Source organism: Amphiprion ocellaris, chromosome 3 (genome assembly GCF_022539595.1).
Source record: "Amphiprion ocellaris isolate individual 3 ecotype Okinawa chromosome 3, ASM2253959v1, whole genome shotgun sequence".
Classification (NCBI taxonomy): Eukaryota; Metazoa; Chordata; class Actinopteri; family Pomacentridae; genus Amphiprion; species Amphiprion ocellaris.
In genome coordinates, this window is record NC_072768.1 from 28,445,627 (window position 1) to 28,463,970 (window position 18,344).

The window sequence follows — 18,344 nt, forward strand, 5'->3', positions numbered from 1 at the left end:
CAGAGTAAAAGCAACACAGCTGCTGCAACCAAAATGTAAATGCCCCAAATAATATCTGGTTTCTCACAATAAATAATTCATTTAGTTTTAAGGCAAACAGTTTAACTTTGAAGAGAAAAAAACGGAAGTGCAACAAAAATGAAGGAAAAGGTGCCGGCTTCTGTGGCAAAAAAAAGGTTGAATACAGAATGAAGCTCTTTACCATTTAGCACCTAGCTGATGAAGGCACAAAGTTTGATAATGTTGGTGTCATATTGTGCATGTTGTACACTACCAGTCAAAAGTTTGGATATACCTTCTCATTCAATGCTTTTTATTTATTTGTATTCTCTGCATTGTAGATTAATACTGAAAATTAACCCTTTTTTGTTAACATAATTCCATATGTATTCTTTTAGAGTTTTGATGTCCATAGTATTAATATACAACGTATAAAATAATTAAATAAAAAACATTGAATGAGAGGTGTCCAAATTTTTAACTGGTAGTGTACATGACACACAATGAGGGACAATAAGTTAATCTAAAATAAGTGTTTTATGGTTTTGTCAAGTTTAAGAAAGTTTAATGTGGAACTAGTATGCTGCTATTGGCCCGCAGTTGCCACTGCACAATGATGAGTCTGTTTGCATAAATGCTGTCACTTTAGAGAGAGATAAAACTACAGTTAACACAGTGAATTTAAAGAGGTAATGTAATAGCTGTAGTTTATTTTATATCATGATTTAAGTTAATATTTGATAAAAGAGTAAATAAATATGTAAAGACAAAAAGATTAAAACACCCTGATAGTCTCTGATATAAATTAAAAGGTGTTAAAAGGAAACATTTCAAGAATGTGCATAGAGGAAAATGTTTAGATTTTCTGTGTTTTCTCAGCTCTTACAGTGGTTCAAGGCAATTCACAGTGATTTATAGTGTATGTAAGACATGTTTAAGGCTGCCAAGGTTAAATAAAGTTTTTATGATCCATTAGTTAAAGAGAGTCAGACCACCAATTCAGACGGGACGCTGCACAAAGTCACAAAGGAAAGCTGCAAAGAAACACAGACCGTGTGAAAGCTTAATTAAAATGCTTAATATCACTGTCCATTTGTGTATAAGTTGGTCAGATGAAGATTTCTTGTTCAAGATTCAAGAGTTAATTCAGTTCTAACTATGCATTACAAAATTGTAAAGCAAAATTACAGATGCTCTCATTTTATGTGACTCATATAAAGACTAAAAATCCAAAATCCAACCACTGTCGCAATAATGTGTAGAGATCGACCGATATGGGTTTTTCAGGACTGATACCGATACCGATTATTAGTAGTTAGAGGAGGCTGATAACCGATATTTGGAGCCGATATTCATTTGGAGTAAAAGTGTAAAAATTGGCGTAAAAAAATTTGAATAATGCAAACACTGAAATTTGTTTAAATGCCTAAAGCATGTTTATTTAATCAAACAAATAGAGAATAATCGCTCCAGAAGTGCATGGATTTCTGGATATTCTGCATATTTTCTCTCTGGAGCATCTCACACGAGAAAACTTTCCCTCCTTGCAGTGTGTGTGTGTGTGTGTGTGTGTGTGTGTGTGTGTGTGTGTGTGTGTGTGTGTGTGTGTGAGGACAGCTTCTGGTTTTGGTTCCTAACCAATCAGAGGGCGCAGGGTGGATAGTGCTGGAGACAGAAGGCAGAAGAGAGAGAGGCACAGCTGCATCTGAGCCGAAATAACCCAGTTTTAAATTGATTTCTTCATATCGGCCCGTCGGATTAAAAAAAGGCCGATGTCGATATACGTCAAATTTCCAAATATCGGCGCCGATAATCAGCCCGACCGCTAATCGGTCGATCTCTAATAATGTGGACAATGAATTTAGTACTTTCGTACTCATTGCTTTGTCTCATTGCTTTGGCTGTAAGACACTTTTAGTCTTATTCTTCAGCTGCTTGAATGTTTTTTTAAGCAAATAAAGATCAAATGTAAAATCATAATTCAAACTGACGAACGGGCCTCCCAGAGTTCTGAGTAGGTGACCTTGCTGTCAGTAGCCTGTCCAAAAATATTTAGTTTTTATCCTTTTTTTTACAGTATTTTTACTTTATTTTGTGCCATTTGTGAACATTGAAATGTTTTTACTGTTGAAAATGTTTTGCAAAGTTTATGGATTGCAATATACTGAAGGGAATAATGTTAATATTTTCTCATATTTAAAACAGCAACAGTCTGTCTTCTCTGTGTGTATTCGAAAAATAACCCTAATGACATTGTTCTGACCTGATACATTTCTCTGTCATTTTTTTCACCACACAAATAGATTCAAGGTGAATCACATCATAATGTGTTAAAATTAGTGGTGGGACGTGATTTCGAAAATTTACCTAATTAATTACAGGCTTTGTAATTAATCGCAATTATTGCACTTTTGTCAAATAGCAATATTTGACACAATAAGTGAAGTTTTTCAATTCAAATAAAATTGTGGTTGATGGTTGACTCAATGCATAGACATACACATGTTTATAATTTCAAAATGGGACACAGAAAAAAGTGATTTTGATGATTTAAAGCCTGGATTTAGTTGTTTTTTCCACTATATGGCACATAACATCAGCATAAGTAGTTAAAGGAGCTTCAGAAATTTGAAAATCTAGAGATTCATTCTGTTTTCATTGTTTCTGGGTCTGACAAATGGTGTAATTTTGATTGTTCTTGTTTTTAGGAATATAAATTCTTATTTATGTAATTTTTAATAAACAAAAAGCTAATAATTAAGTTATTAAAAGACAGATATTTTTATTGTTTAAGGAGGCGGAGCCTCGACAGTGTAATAACTTAAACAACAAAATTGTTTGTTTCATTTATATTTATCTGCATTTTTCATCTGTCTGCTACATTCACAGATAACTGCAAAATCAAAGTGCAATTACGGCAATTATATTCAACATTTTAAGACTTTTTGTAAACTCAAGCACTGTCTTGAAAAGTGGTCTATTATGGGATGGCTACACCGTTAGCCATTAGCAGGATTGTCGTAGCTAACGTTAGCTCTGGTGCTAACAGCAACATGTTTTACATTGAGGTGATTAGAAAATTCTTTGTTGCACAATTTGCACAGAACCACGCTTTTATACAAGCTGCCATCAGGAAGATTTTTACAAGAAAACTTTTTGTTCAACAAGCTCAAACTCGTCTTCCTTCACTGTTCACCGATGTGCTGACGCCACTCAGTGATCCTGTGCTTCTTCATTGCGGCTGGCAAACAGATTTTAGGTTCATTACTGCCACCCACTGGGCTGGAGTATTCATTAGAGTTACTGGTGTGCCAGAAATTAGGGAACTGAGAAAGGTGTGATTAAATGTGTTAATTTATTTAACGCGTTATTTTATTGCAATTGATTAATGGAAATTAACACGTTAAAGTCCCAGTCCCAATTAAAATGTATCGTGAGTGAATTCTATCATAACACATGTATCTAGATTTGGATCGGATCGCCTCTTAAGGTAGAGATGCACATCCCTAGTAATAAACCTTTCATATCATTGGAGGAGTCACCTGTGTCCAGGCACAGATATTGTTATTGTGAGGTCATCCACGAATACTCTCATCGGGGGATGTCCAGGGCCATTATTGGGGAAGGGACCTCCACACTCCCCTTCTACAGACTTCACCAGCATGATACACTGCATAATACAATTATTGTAACATGCAGAAAATGCAAACCACTGCACTGCACCACTGAAACAAGTGTACTAAAATATACAATATATATGTACACTGATCAGCCACATTAAAATCACATTTGAGGTGAATACCGCCAAAGAGACCTGTCAAAGGGTAGGATATATTAAACAGCAAGTAAAGAGCCAGTTTTTGAAATTTGTGTGAGTTTCGCCAGTTTGAAAGGCATCATGTTGTCTGGGCTGGTAAGTAGCTGAAATTAAATAAATTATCTTACCTTCTCTACGCCCTGTGGTGTCACCCGCACGCTCACCCCATCACGGATGTAGAAGCCCAGTGGTTTGTGGGTACCGTGCTTGTGGAGTCGTACCCGTCGGTGTGTCTCAGGCAAGATGTCTACATCGATGATGGATGAGATCTGTCTGAAGTTCTGCGGCAGGCCAATCATGAGGCCTGTTTTGTTCTTGGAGTGGGTGGAGCCTGAGCCTGTAGTGCGCAGTCCAGTTAAGCCGAGTCCCTTTTTACGCCTCTGGAGAGAGTTGGTGGCAAAGACGACAGGGTCATCCTCTTTAAGAAGACATACAGAAGGATGAAAAGAGTTAATCATTAAGAAAAGTTGATTATTCAAGTTTGAATGCTTTTAAAATGTCAACATTAACAGCTACGAAACAAACATTACATGTCATTTCATAGAATACAGGAAAGGCTACAAACCGGTCCTGATGATTGACTTTGCTATAAAGTAGAATAAATTCGTCATTTTACTTAGTTTTATTGTGTTTTAAATATAAGTTGTCCAAGTAAATATTTTGTCTTTCTTGTTTACTCTCAGAGTATAAAATAAGAAACAGTTTTTCAGTTTGTTTTTTTTGTTTGTTTTTTTTACATATTTGTACAAGCAAACATTTGATCCCCTTTGAAAGAGTGCCCACAGTTTAAGGTGACACGCTTGAATACTGCAACAAGAAAAAAAGATTTTTTTTTTCCTCAGTTGTGTTTTCAAGATGTAAATTTAGAAGAAAAAACCCTCACATATTCAGTGAGATTACAAAATTAGTTTTGCTGGAAAAAACAGATAAATGAGAAAAAGACTCAGAAAAATTTTGTTTTTGTGTCATTGGATGATGCCTCCACCATAAATTTCTAATTCTACAACACCAGTTCATCCATTTATCCTCTTCGCTCTACTGTCTAAAACTGTCATCTTATAACTGTGCAGTAAAAAAAAATAAGTAGATACACCTTGCCGAGACTGATCTAGGTAGGTCCCAACCTCCAACCCACAGGACCCACAGAATTCACTACCACCATCCCGGTGCCACAGGACAACCCAAGAGGTATTGTGTCCATGTCCCACTGGGTCAGACAAGTTTTAGTAGCATAAATGGGACCAACACAATATTAGGCTGGTGGTCATAATGTTATGCCTGATCAGTGTATATATATAAAATTATAAAAGTTTGGGGTCACCAAGGCCATTTAAATTTTTCCATGAATCATGATCATAATCGCACAAGGGTTTTCTGATCATCAATTAGCCTTTTAACACGATTAGCTAACACAATGTACGAGTAGAACACAGGAGTGATGGTTGCTGAAAATGGGTATGAAAATGTAGGTATTCCATTAAAAATCTGCCGTTTCCAGAGGAAGTGCATATTTGTATTGTTTAGACTCTGAAGCCCAGCTTCCCATTCTATCTTAAATGCAGATTTTTTCATGACTGCAACCACATATTTTAGCTGCCTACAGTAAGTGAAGCATGCTGACAGTGGAGCAATATTTAAATTGAACAGTGGCAGCAGCTTTTCAAACCTTCACTAATATCCAAATTTTACAGATATGATTAAAACCAGCTTTGTGTTTGGCAGGAAGGTTGTGAGAACTTCCAGCAGTGTTGACCCATTGCTGTTATTCTCACAGAGGGTTCTTCACATACTTGCAGAGCACTCTTAGTGGTTTGTTCATATAATCTAATTTAGTCGAACAGTGCACTGAATGTTTTTCTGACCTTTTTTTTTTTTTTGGAAGAACTTTAATACAATTCAGTCCAAAAATATTATTATCTGTATCAGATTTCATGTCTGGACAATTTGCTCTCACTGTAATGGAATTTATAAATATTTGAATTACAATGTCTACATCATTTTCAGACTTCAACAACTTTGTATATCCCCTCCATTCAAAAGAAGACAAAAATGATAGGGCACAGTAAAGGATATCAGAGTAGTTCTTTTTCTGTTATACTTGTCATGCCCTCCACCTCTGCTTAGGTGGCAGTGGACCGCCCTTCTTCTGCCCCTTTGATTTTACCCACATGTGGCCATGAGTGTGTGTGCAGCTTTCCAGCTGGACAATCAGCTACGGCTAAGAGTGGCTCACTGCTTCCAATCTCACCTGTCATCAAAGATGAGCTCTGATCACCACCTGACGCTGGACTGTAGAATGACAAATAGTGAGTCTACTCAGGTCTCTATTACTCCGCTCTGTTTCTCGTTTTGCCTTTGCTAATCTGTTTCTCCTTAGCTTAGTTCTCCATGCCACTCCCTGCCTGGATCACCGGCCTCACGCTGACAACCTCCACTACACACCTCTCTTCCAGGGATCTGATTAATCTGACCACCCACCACGGATCTGCGTTCCTGTTCTCTCAGCCTGAAGACTCATTCAAGTTACACTGCTGACCTCCTCCACCCGCATTTATCCGGACCATTCTCCCTTTTCACAAAGTAAGTAGTTCATGCCTGTTATCTAGTTAGTGAGATGCAATGGTGCAAAGCACAATAAAAAAAAGGTCACAATCTTTTACTGTCCCGTGACAATGATCCTGTCACTTCTGGTTATTATAGTAATGTGTTAAATTAGCTAGCTAAACATGTAGCTACTTTCATAGCTTCTCAATGAAGTAGAAGCAAAAGTATGAGGATCCTAGTCCCACTATATATATATATATATATATATATATATATATATATATATATATATATATATATATATATATATATATATATATATATATATTAGTGCTGTCAAACGCAATTTAAAAAGAAAATCTGATTAATCACAGGGCTGCTGTGGATTAATTTCAATTAATCATGATTAAATATCATACATTTTTTATCTATATTAACCGCGTTTCATTTATTTATTTTTTTGAACTTCTTTATTCAACTCAAGGATGAATTCAACACTTTGTAAATAATATGTGACAGAAAGTTGTACATCATATTTTCAAATAATTTGTCACTCTGGAGTCCATCTTTGCATGAAAAGGTCTGTTTTCAGTTGAAGTTTTGCAGTTAAATGTTCCATAATATAGACTTGTTTCAGTCTCTGTTTCCATTCTATCTTCGTTGGAGGAGAAGGTTTCCTCCAATTGACCGTTATAATCTTTCTTGCAATCAGCAAAAGGATGCGAAAGACATATCTGTGATCTTTGTCATCAATATTCTCAGGAAGAATTCCAAACAGAAAAAGCATTGGGTCCATATAAAGTTTAACCTTGAATATAGTTTCCATCTCAAGCTTAATGTCCTGCCAATACTGAGACAGTACTGAGCAGTCCCAGAAAATATGTGAGTGATCCGCCACCTTACTGCACTTTCTCCAACATAATGGAGAACTGTTTTTTAAAACATTTGAAATTACTAAAGGGGTCCTGAAGTATCTAATTTTACTTTTCCAATCAAATTCTTTACAGAGATTGCTGTTTGTACCTTGGTGGCTGATCTCACACATATTCTCCGTCATATCTTCAATGATGACATTCAGTTCCAGCTCCCATTTATAACAAACATCAAATGTGTTGTCTCCTAAATTTCCCATCAACTTTTTATATTTAAAAGACACATGGTTTTTGTTGGGCAAGTGTTCTTCTTTTACAGTTATAAAATATTCTTCTATACCTGTAGGGTTTGCTTTAACTTTGTCCCACTCAGCACGATTTTGCAAATAGTGCCTTATTTGCAAATATCGATAGTGGTCTTTTGAAGGCAAAAGAAGTTGGTTTTGTAGCTGGGCAAAAGATTTGAAATTATTTCCTTCAAATAACTGATTAATTGTGCATAGACCACTGCTCTCCCATCTTTTAAATCCACTATCCCACATTGTGTTACTAAATGGTTAGTTACTGGGTGTTTAATTTTTGTCACTATTCGACTTGATTGTGTTTTTTGTAGTTGAAAGGCAAGTAGTCTACTTGCTTTATTCCCCATTTCATAATATTTTCTATTAACAAATCTAAGTGCTCCTTCAGCCTCGTAAGTAAGTAATTCATCTAATTTTTGCTTTGTTTCTTTTAATAGACTGTTTTCTTTATCTTGTGCTTGCTTATGTTCATTTTGTAATTTTTAAATTGTGCTCTCCAATTTTTCCTGTTTAGTCATTCTTTATTTCTTTATCCTAGAGGTTATTGCTATTATCTTCCCTCGCATTACAGCTTTGCATCCATCCCTCAAAACTGAGGGGGAAATATCATCTACATCATTCAAGTTTAGGTATTCAGTTTACTCTTTCTGTAACTCTTGGTATATTGTATGATCAGTTAGAAGAGAGACATTCAAGTCTCCAGTATTTGAATCGTTCATTTAGACCCAGGGACAGATGTAATGTGACTGGCGCGTGATCTGAGATTGTAATGGGCTCAATATTACTCTCCATGGCTCTAAAGGAATTTTTTTGTGATATAGCAAAAAAGTCTATTCTTGAATATGTCCCATGTACATGAGACATGAATGTGAAGTCCCTTTCTTTTAGGTGAAGGGAGCACCATATGTCCACCAGGCCTAATTCCTCTATCATACCTTGCAATGCCACAGTCTTTTTAAATTTTGGTCCAACATGTTTTGGTAATCGGTCCTGTGTCCCATTTAATATACAATTAAAATCGCCACCTATTATGATTATTCCTCTGCCTTTATCAGCTACAATTGAAGCAATTTTCTGAAAAAAACTGCGGACAGTCTTCATTAGGGGCATAGAGATTCACTATGGTCACTTCTACATTATCAATTTTGCCTACTACCATTACATAACGACCTTCATCGTCTTGTATTAGATGTTCATTGAAAAAGTTTACAGATCTATGGAAGAGAATTGCGACCCCTCTCTTTTTACCATTTTTGTACGATGCACTATACACCTGGTTGACCCATTCGCGCTTTAATTTTAGGTGTTTTTTGTCAGACAGGTGTGTTTCTTGGACAAGTGCGACAGAGCTTCCCAGATGTTTTAACTGACCATAAAGTTTCTTTGCCTTGATGGGATTATTGATACCTTTTATGTTGTAACTAACTACAGTTAGCACAGCCATAGTTCAGTGGAAATGATTTGCTATCCTTACAATACTTTTATACTTCTCAGTGACAATACGACATCTTTTCAAGTTGCTTACACCCAGAATATCTGTCAAGAAAAAAGTAACATATAACTTAGGCAGAACTAATGCCAGAACGAAACATAGAACTTCCAAGAAACCAGCTGGTCTTAACATGATCAGCTCCCGTTGGTTTATGGGCAGAGATAGGTGACGAACTATCTCTGGGATTGATGTAAGGCTGAATGCCAGAGCAGTCACCTTTGGGAGGGAAAGACTGCTTAGTGAGTGCATTACACCCTCGGGTCGCTCAATTGCCCAAACTGAAAGTGCTTAATCAAACTATACAACGTTAGTACACTTCTCAACCACTAATAAAGAAAAATATTCTCGGTGGAGTATGGCATATTGTTTAGACACAACATAACTTGTACTTTTATAGTGATACTTAACTACTGCGTGTCCATAAAGAAGACATCATAATCAGCTGCTGTGAGGCTAGCTTCTCCTCTGGATGCTGCTCCTGTGAGTGTCCATCTGTCTTTCCTCGCTGCCTTTTCCAGCCGTTCCCTTTCCTCCGTCTGTACGTCCACACCAAGCCCCTGTAGGAAAGGGGCCGCCTCCACAAGTGTCGAGAAGGACTTGTCTCCGGTTTCCAAGTGAATCTTGAGTTGGGCAGGATACAGACATTTCGCTTTAACTCCCTCGGCTTTAAGTTGCTTGATCACACTTCGTACTCACGCTCGCTTTCTCTGCAGCTCAGGGGAGTAATCATGATTGAAATATATAGGCTTTCCCTTCAGGAGCGTTTTCTTCTGGTTCCACGCCAATCGAAGCACATTTTCTTTCACAGTAAAGTCGAGAAATCTCACAATTATGGACCTTGGAGGGGCTGTAGGATCTCTGGGTCTGGATATAAGCGCCCGGTGTGCTCTTTCAATCTTCAGCTCCATGTCTGGTTTATTTAAGACTCTGCGTGTTAGGTCTGGGATAAAAGCCATCATATCCCGCTGTTCGCTGCCCTCGGGAACCTGGCAGATCCTAAGATTGTTACGTCTCAGTCTGTTTTGCAGGTCCTCGCAGCGGGCTGTGAGGTCCAGTTCCCTGCGTAGCAAGTATCATAATATGCACTCATGTCGCATGCCCCGGTCCTCCGTCTCACTGATTCTCTTTTCCGCTTCATTTTGTCTTTCTTCCTGTTTCAAGATTTTTGCATTTAAGTCCCGTACTGAGAGTTCAAGTCGATCCAGCGAGGCTTTGGTCTGTGTGTGGACCTCTTGATTCACAGCTTCAATTCTCTTTAGTTCGGCCATTAGCTCGGCGATGTTTTCCTGTTGCACACCTGCAGAAGCATGGTTAGCTTTAGCATGGTTAGCCAAATTTTCCTCTGTCTCGGCTTTCGTATTGTCTCGCCTGTTGGAAGTTTTGTTTGACTTGTTTGTCGAACTCATCGTGTCCACGATTTTGATACAAAAAATGCCAACACTGATTAACGTTGTATTCTCAAATATGAAACTTTTGGACAAGAGCCCCCTTTCAAGCTGCTATTGCAGGCATGACGTCATCGGAAGTCCCCCCAACCGCATTTCATTTTGCATCAGCAAAATGACTCAAGAAAGAAGGAAATATATATGCACTTAGAACGTGTTTATTTAACACCTGTGCTTCGGTAAAGAAGAAAACTCCTTCTTGCAGAGTGTGCATAATACTCAATGTCGGTTGACTGTTCTGTCTTGGTTTTTTTGTATTCAAATTTCCCACCGAGAGGGCCAACATGCTGTTTGCAGGGCTTAAAGTGAAAAATATTCCTGAGCCTGAACTTTTGGGTGAGTGTGCAATCTAGCTAACGAGAAAGAAATTAAAATATCTGCCTTCACAAACTAACACAACAACATGGTGCAAACATATTGTTTAGCAACCAATCAGTAAAAGACATGGAAAAAGGATATTGATTCACCTTTTAACAATATGTGCACCATTTGCACTATTTATTCTGAAATAGAACTATGTAAACAGCTACACTGCAAAAAATAAAAAACAAAATATAGTTTATAACAGCAAATTATAGTTCAGTTCAAATAACAACAACAAAAAACATTAAAGTGCTCCAAGAACTGATAATTTATTTTAAATAATCAGAAATAATTTAAAATAATTTATTTTAAATAATCAGAAATAAATAAGAAAATAGAAAATAAACAAATACAGTTGTAGCGGTTCAACTAAAAAATATACTGTTGCACCCTACAAAGGTTCAATGTTGAAACATAAAACCTTGCTACCAAATATCAAACCAAATATTTCAACAATTCCACACAACAGATAAGGAAGAGAATACAACTGTACAGTAATCAACACAAATCATTTACTAGATAGTCCAGTCCTGGTTTTCATTGGTCCCCTTTGTGTACAGTCTGAACCGTCAAACTCAAATAATCCATTCCAGGTTTTCTGGAAATCCAACAAAAAAGAACCAAACAAGGAAGCGAGCTACAATTGTTCATTCAGCTCCAACGAAGCGAGACGAAACGAGGATTCCAAAGAAATGCGCTGCTGTCCAGTTTGGGAAAGGAGGATAAAATGCAAACGGGGAAAAAGAAAAGTAACAATAATAATAATAATAATAATAATAATAACAAAACATTTTATTTATAGGCGCCTTTCAGAACACTCAAGGTCACCGTACAGAGGAAACACAAATAAAAACACATTCAAATATACAGTATAAAATGTAAGAATTTAAAAAAAAAAATTTAAAGAAGAAAATTTAGCAATTTTAAAACAACAGAAGGAGAAGGAGGAATGGAAGTCAAAGTGAGTAGGCTTGTTTGAACAGGTGGGTTTTGAGATTGGATTTGAAAATGTCCAGTGTGTTGATGTTTCTGTTTCTCAGTTTACTACAGACAACTAGAATTAAGTTCAATTAAAAGAAAACATTTACGGTGCTACAAGAACTGGTAAGCTGAATCTTTATTTTTTCCTATCTGTTTCTTCTTTCTTTTCGACTGTCACAGCCACTGCAGGTGATCAGCGGAAGAGCAGCTGCCGATTTGTGCAGCTGCAGCTCATCCCAGTCACCCCTGATATAAAGACCGTCTCCCCACACCGATCACTGTGGGATTCTACTGCCAGTCACACATAGACTACGGTGCGTGACACAATCCTGAGCCTACGGAGCAGCCTGACTTTACCCCTTTCATCTTCCAGAGTGAGGACGTGGACCCCTGCCCCCCTCCTGGAGAGAGGGCGTGGACCTTCTCCCCCGGACTGCCCTGATCGGCCGGCCCACTCCCTGAGGAGGACCCGGTGTCGTCCCTGGCCGCCGCAGCCGCGCTCCCCCAGGTACAGAGCGCCAGTGCATGCCTGCCCCCTCGACTGCCGCCCCCCGGGAGCCTGCCTCCCCAACCTCCCTCATGAGTAGTGAGTTTTGGCCTTAGTTGGCATTTATAGTTTGTTTGTATTTTTGTGAATAAAACCCTGTATGATTCAGTCTACCTGCCGTCTGCTCTATGCCGCTCTCACTTTGGGTTCAAACCCCTCTTGCACCATGACACCGACATCTTTTACTTCTTCTGTAAGTGTTGAGCCAGCGTTCACTTTTCTGCTTGCCAGATGTTGAGTTACTCTGGCTGCATCATCATCAAAAAATGAACAAGCACATTAAGAATTTTGTCCATGCTCTGGTTCTCTGCTTCATCAATATTCAATGAAAACAAACATTTTCTGAGCTTTTCAGAAAGACTTCTTTTAAAAACTACTGCTATTTATGTAACCAGCATGGTGATTTGACAAGGACAGTTTTGACAAAGCATTTTTATCTTCAGTCAGCGTTTTACATGGATTAATGAGTGGCTGAGATCTGGTGAACGACACGCCGTGTTCTGCAAATAACATGCACATGCGTATTTTTAAACCCGGTCAGTCTGATGCCGGTACCTCAGCAGTGGCTGTTGCTCCCAACAAATGAGTTGTGAGTTTCAGAGCGCAGACAGCAGCAGGTCTGACTCATGCCACTAGTTGCTTACATGAGTTTCTTTGCGCACGTGGTACAGAAGAAAGCATATGTCTATATTATACAGTTGGTTGTGCCACTACTGGTCAGATCAACTGCCCATTTGTGCATGTGCGGCGGCATGCGCGACAGTAAGTCCACTTTGACAGACTGCTCAAAATGCGTTACCAGAGACGTTTCAGTCAGTCATTCTGCGCAGATGCGTTCATTGCATTTAAATTTTTAATTAGATTAATTTTGACGGCCTTAATATACCTATTAGGGCCGTCAAAATCAACACGTTAACATGGATTAATCCATCATCATGATTAATCTGATTAAAAATTTTAATTAATGTATACGCAGCGCAGAATGATTCAAAATCCCTGAAACGTCTCTGGCAATGCATTTCGGGCAGTTTGTCCAGGTAGACTTGCCATCGCGCATGCCGTCACACATGCGTAAATGGGCAGTTGATCCGGTAGTGGAAGCAACACCAAGCAACAGCATGGAAGACGGCAAACAGTAGGGCCCGGCTGATTTATTGGCCGGCCGATTAAATGGGCCGATTATAGCCCTTTTCAAAATAATCATCATCGGCCGGAGTTTTGCCGATTAAACACCGATATATTCTTAATTTCTCATAAAATGCTGTTAAGTGTCGGAATCGCACAGAATGATGTCCTTGCGCCGTTTAAGCTACAGCCAGGCAACATTACAGGAGTGGGCTGAGCCAACAGGTAAGTTTGTAACAACGTTGTGAAATTAACAATGACTCAACATGTCTCCCATTTCAGTTAAGAGAAAAAGTTAAAGTTAAAATGATTAAGATCACTGTCTTCAGCAACCGTCATGATGTCATGTCCCTCTTAGTTTTACTTTGTCAGAAAATACTATAACGTGACGCAGGCTGTAACAGCAATTCACTGTGTGTGTTGGACTATTTGAAACCATTATATATTTAAAGTGCAACTGTGTCAACGGTGACCTGTTTTGGCATCTGAGAAAGGCGTCTCTGGTTTTTATTTGGTTCATGAGTCCTGACTTCATGGCAAAGAAAATAATGGAGTTGAGAAAATGTGATTTAACGTCAAAGGGCATCAGAGGAATTCATAAATAATGTTTTGTCAGTAACTTCACTCATGATGTTGCTTATATACAGCATATATGTATAACCTACCTCTAACTTGCAGCAACATGAAGAACAAGACGTGTTTCATAACTCATTTATAGATTGACTCTTTTTTGAAGTTATATAATTTCCCAGAGATTTGATGCTTTGTTGCATGATTTTCTACTTGAAAATTCCTCTCTGTTGTAAAGTTAAACAAATACGAAATTACTGGGTCTTGGTTTTGCCCCGGGCAGCGGCTGCTACGTCGGCACTCGATGAGCTCGCTCAACTTCGCATTTCTTCTCAATGCCGAGCAGCTGTGGGATAAGCTTCTCAGTAAAGTCTGTCATCTCCCCGTGTACTTTGTTCTCCGGGATTCCAATAAATCTGATATTATTTCATCTGGAAATATTTTCCAAACTTTCCAATTGATCCCGTAACCGCGCGATTTCTTCTTTTGTGGCTGGAGGATTAGCCTTCCGCTCTTCCTCGGCCGCTTCCAAAGACTCAATCCGTGCTTCCGCTTCTTTTAGTCTGGCCATCATCACTGTTAATTTAGTTTCTGTTGACGCCGTGGTGCGTTTTATTTCTTCAATTCCTTTTACCTCCTCAGAGATTTTGGACAAAGCAGCAAAGATTTTGCTTATGTCCCCTCCAATATCTTGCCTTGATTGCTCCTCTGTGGTACCAGGAGTGTCTGCATTGTCTTCACTCAAAGCAAGTTCAGTGGTTTCAGAGACATTTGAGCGCAAATTTTGCTGCATTTTCGAGGGTTTAGACATGATGTTACATTAGAGAACAAGTCTGTAGTTTGTAGACTAATCTGACACTGGTATATCCTTCAAAAATAAAAGAGACCCATCATCGCTCGGCTTCTTCGGTCATCGGACCGGGACCTGGTACTGCGCACAGCGAGAGACACAGGCGAGCTGGTCTGGGAGGGCTACAAGATTATGCTGTTTGCTGACTACTCAAAGGCTACCCAGCAACGACGAGAGAAATTCAGAGAATGCAAGAAGAAACTGCACGAACGAGGAATAAGTTTTAGACTGATCTTTCCAGCAAAACTGATTATCACAACGAAGGAAGGGCCGAAGACGTTTAACTGTCCACGACAGGCTATGCTTTTCATAGAAGCAATGCCGTAAGTAATTGACGTTTATGTATATAAACATGGAACGGTAGTGGACAAATGGTAACTCTTTGAGGATAAATGCGCTGTTTTAGTTGTTTTTCTTACACTGGCAGCATGTTCTAGAACGTAGCAGAGCCTGCAATGCAGGCAGCTGGAGCGAGGAGGGAGGTTACGGACTATTTTTATGGGAAGGTTTTCAGTGGGGGTGGTGGTGCATATTTTTTTTATTTTTCACTTTAATATAGAGGGGGGTAAAGGGTACTCGGGGACAGAGGCCATCACTACCTACATGTGGCAATACCACGAGAAAAATATGCAACTATTACAGACATAGAGTCTGACTGGCTTACATCAAGCCCCTTGCGATTAGTCACTTGGAATGTAAATGGTCTGGGGAATCCGATAAAAAGGAAAAAGATATTAACGTACATAAAAAACAAGAAAATTGATTTGGCTTTTCTACAGGAATGCCATTTATCAATAGGGGAGGCTGAGAAACTTTGTAAAGGATGGGTGGGTCAGGTGTTTTGTAATCCAGGGACAAGTAAGAGTAAAGGGGTTATAATACTTGTCAGTAAACAAATACAATTAAAATGTTTAAATCAAATTAAAGACCATACGGGGAGAATTCTTATTGTAGTTGTAGAAATACAGGGCCTGGTGTTAACTCTAGCTAATGTCTATGCACCAAATCTCTATGATGATTTATTTTTTCAAGATCTGGAGGCTAAAATACAGAGCACTGGAAATCATGAAATTATTCTAGGGGGAGATTTTAATTTACTATTAGATCCCCTACTTGATCATAGTGAGGTTACTATTGCTAGAAGACCTAAGGCTTTGTTAACGCTGCAAAGAATTAGTAAAACATTGGGGTTAGTAGACATTTGGAGAATACTCCATCCAAAAGAAAGAGATTATACCTACTACTCTGCGGCACACAAAATTTACAGTAGGATAGATTATTTTCTAATTACAAAATCAATCGTTCCCTCTGTAATAAATTGTAATTTAGGTAACATAATTATCTCAGATCATGCATGGGTTTGTCTGGAGTTAATGCCTCAACTGAAAAACAAAGTTTCATGCAGGTGGCGTTTTAATGCGTCTTTCCTGCAGGAATCAGAGAATGTTGAATGGTTAAGAATGGAAATAATAGACTATTTTAGAATTAACTGGAGCTCTGTCTCTTCACCAGGTGTAGCCTGGGAAGCTTTTAAAGCAACCTTGAGAGGGCGTGTTATTCAGTTCACATCATACCTAAAAAAGATAAAAATGAAAAATCTGGTAGACTTGGAAAATAGAATTAGTTATATAGAATCTAAAAGCAAGGAATCTACAATGAATCTAAATACCAGGCAAGAGTTGACAAAACTAAAGTATCAGTATAATTCTATTCTTTCAGATCAAATAGCTTTCAAGTTATTACAAGCTAGGCAACTCTTTTTTGAGTCTGGGGATAAGCCCGGGAAGATGTTGGCTAGCTATATAAAACAAAAACAATCAATGTCTCTGATTCCAGCAGTAAGAACATCTGAAGGGAGAGTTATCAGCACAACCAAAGATATAAATAAAGTTTTTAGAGATTTTTATATAAATCTGTATGACTCTACAACATACCTAAACTTGAAGAGAAGCAAAGGAGTTTTCTGGATGCAGATGTTACTTTGGAAGAGATAGAGCAGGTAATTTCAACTCTACCAGTCAATAAATCACCGGGGCCAGACGGTTTTTCATCTGAGTTCTTTAAAACATGTTAAAGAGCTTGCCCCATATCTACTTCAAGTATATAATGAAGCATGGAAGACCGGTATTTTGCCACAGACTATGACTGAGGCTATAATTACATTAATTGCCAAAAAAGGCAAAGACCCAACAGAAGCTAAAAATTACCGCCCAATATCTCTCATGCAAATAGATGTTAAAATTATATCAAAAATTTTAGCTTCTTGTTTATTGAAAGTCATATTTTCACTGGTACATAATGATCAAGTGGGATTCATTGGGGGTAGGAATTCTGCAGATAAAATAAGAATATTGATTAACATCATGTGGTCTGTGGCTGATTTAAAATCACCAATAGCAGTTATATCTCTTGACGCCGAAAAGGCGTTTGACCTGGTAGAGTGGAACTATCTGTTCACTGTTTTAAAAATATTTGGTTTTGGTAAGAAGTTTCTGAAATGGATCCACCTGCTATATAACTGCCCTTGGGCTGCAGTACAAACAAATAATTGTATTTCAGATTATTTTAAACTTAAAAAGGGAACTAGACAAGGCTCACCTTTATCTCCCATGTTGTTTTGTTTAGTGATCGAACCACTGGCTATGGCCATAAGAATGGAGAATGACTTCCCTGGGGTACAGGTTGGTGGCAATGATCACAAATTAATGCTATATGCAGATGACATTATATTGGTTGTTTCAGAACCTGCTAGATCCATACCCACCTTGTTTAAAATTATAGCGTCTTTCTCAAATATATCTGGATACAAGGTTAACTGGTCTAAGTCAGAAGCATTGCCTTTGACAGCTTATTGTCCACCAGATCTTTTTAAACCAGGGGAGTTTGAATGGCCAAAACAAGGAATTAATTACTTGGGCATTTTATTTCCCCGTTCCTTAAAAGATTTAATAAAAGTTAATTATGAGCCAGTAATGCAAAAGATTTCCTGCGACATTAATAGATGGGGGGCACTCAATTTATCAATGGTAGGTAAAGTTAACGCAATAAAAACAAACTGTGTTCCAAAAATCAATTATTTTCTTCAGTCCCTCCCTCTTGAGGTTCCTATGTCTTATTTTTAACAATTTGATGAGGTAATAAAACATTTTATCTGGAACGGGAAACGCCCTAGAATGAATCTAAATAAATTGCACAAACCAGTGGAGAGCGGTGGGCTCGGCCTTCCTAAAATGCTATATTACTATTATGCTTTTAGTTTAAGACACTTGGCCCACTGGTCATTGCCGCCAGAAAGGGCACCACCCTGGTTTAAAGTCGAAACATCTATTTTAGATCCAATATATCCTTTAAGGGATGCAAAGGTGCGTCTCATACAGTTCAAAATCTTGCATCGCTACTATTGGACCCCCTTAAGATTGTTTCGCCTTGGACTAAG

At 38.2% G+C, this 18,344-nt stretch overlaps 1 protein-coding gene across 1 annotated transcript in view; it reads right to left on the reverse strand.

Moving 5' to 3' along the window:
* The window catches only part of pard6a (par-6 family cell polarity regulator alpha), a 63,206-nt gene that overhangs the window by 13,230 nt on the left and 31,632 nt on the right, over positions 1-18,344 (reverse strand). Inside the window, exon 3 of the mRNA XM_055007377.1 lies at positions 3,946-4,235. Coding sequence (XP_054863352.1) covers positions 3,946-4,235 — 290 coding nt within the window. The remainder of the gene's footprint in view (positions 1-3,945; positions 4,236-18,344) is intronic.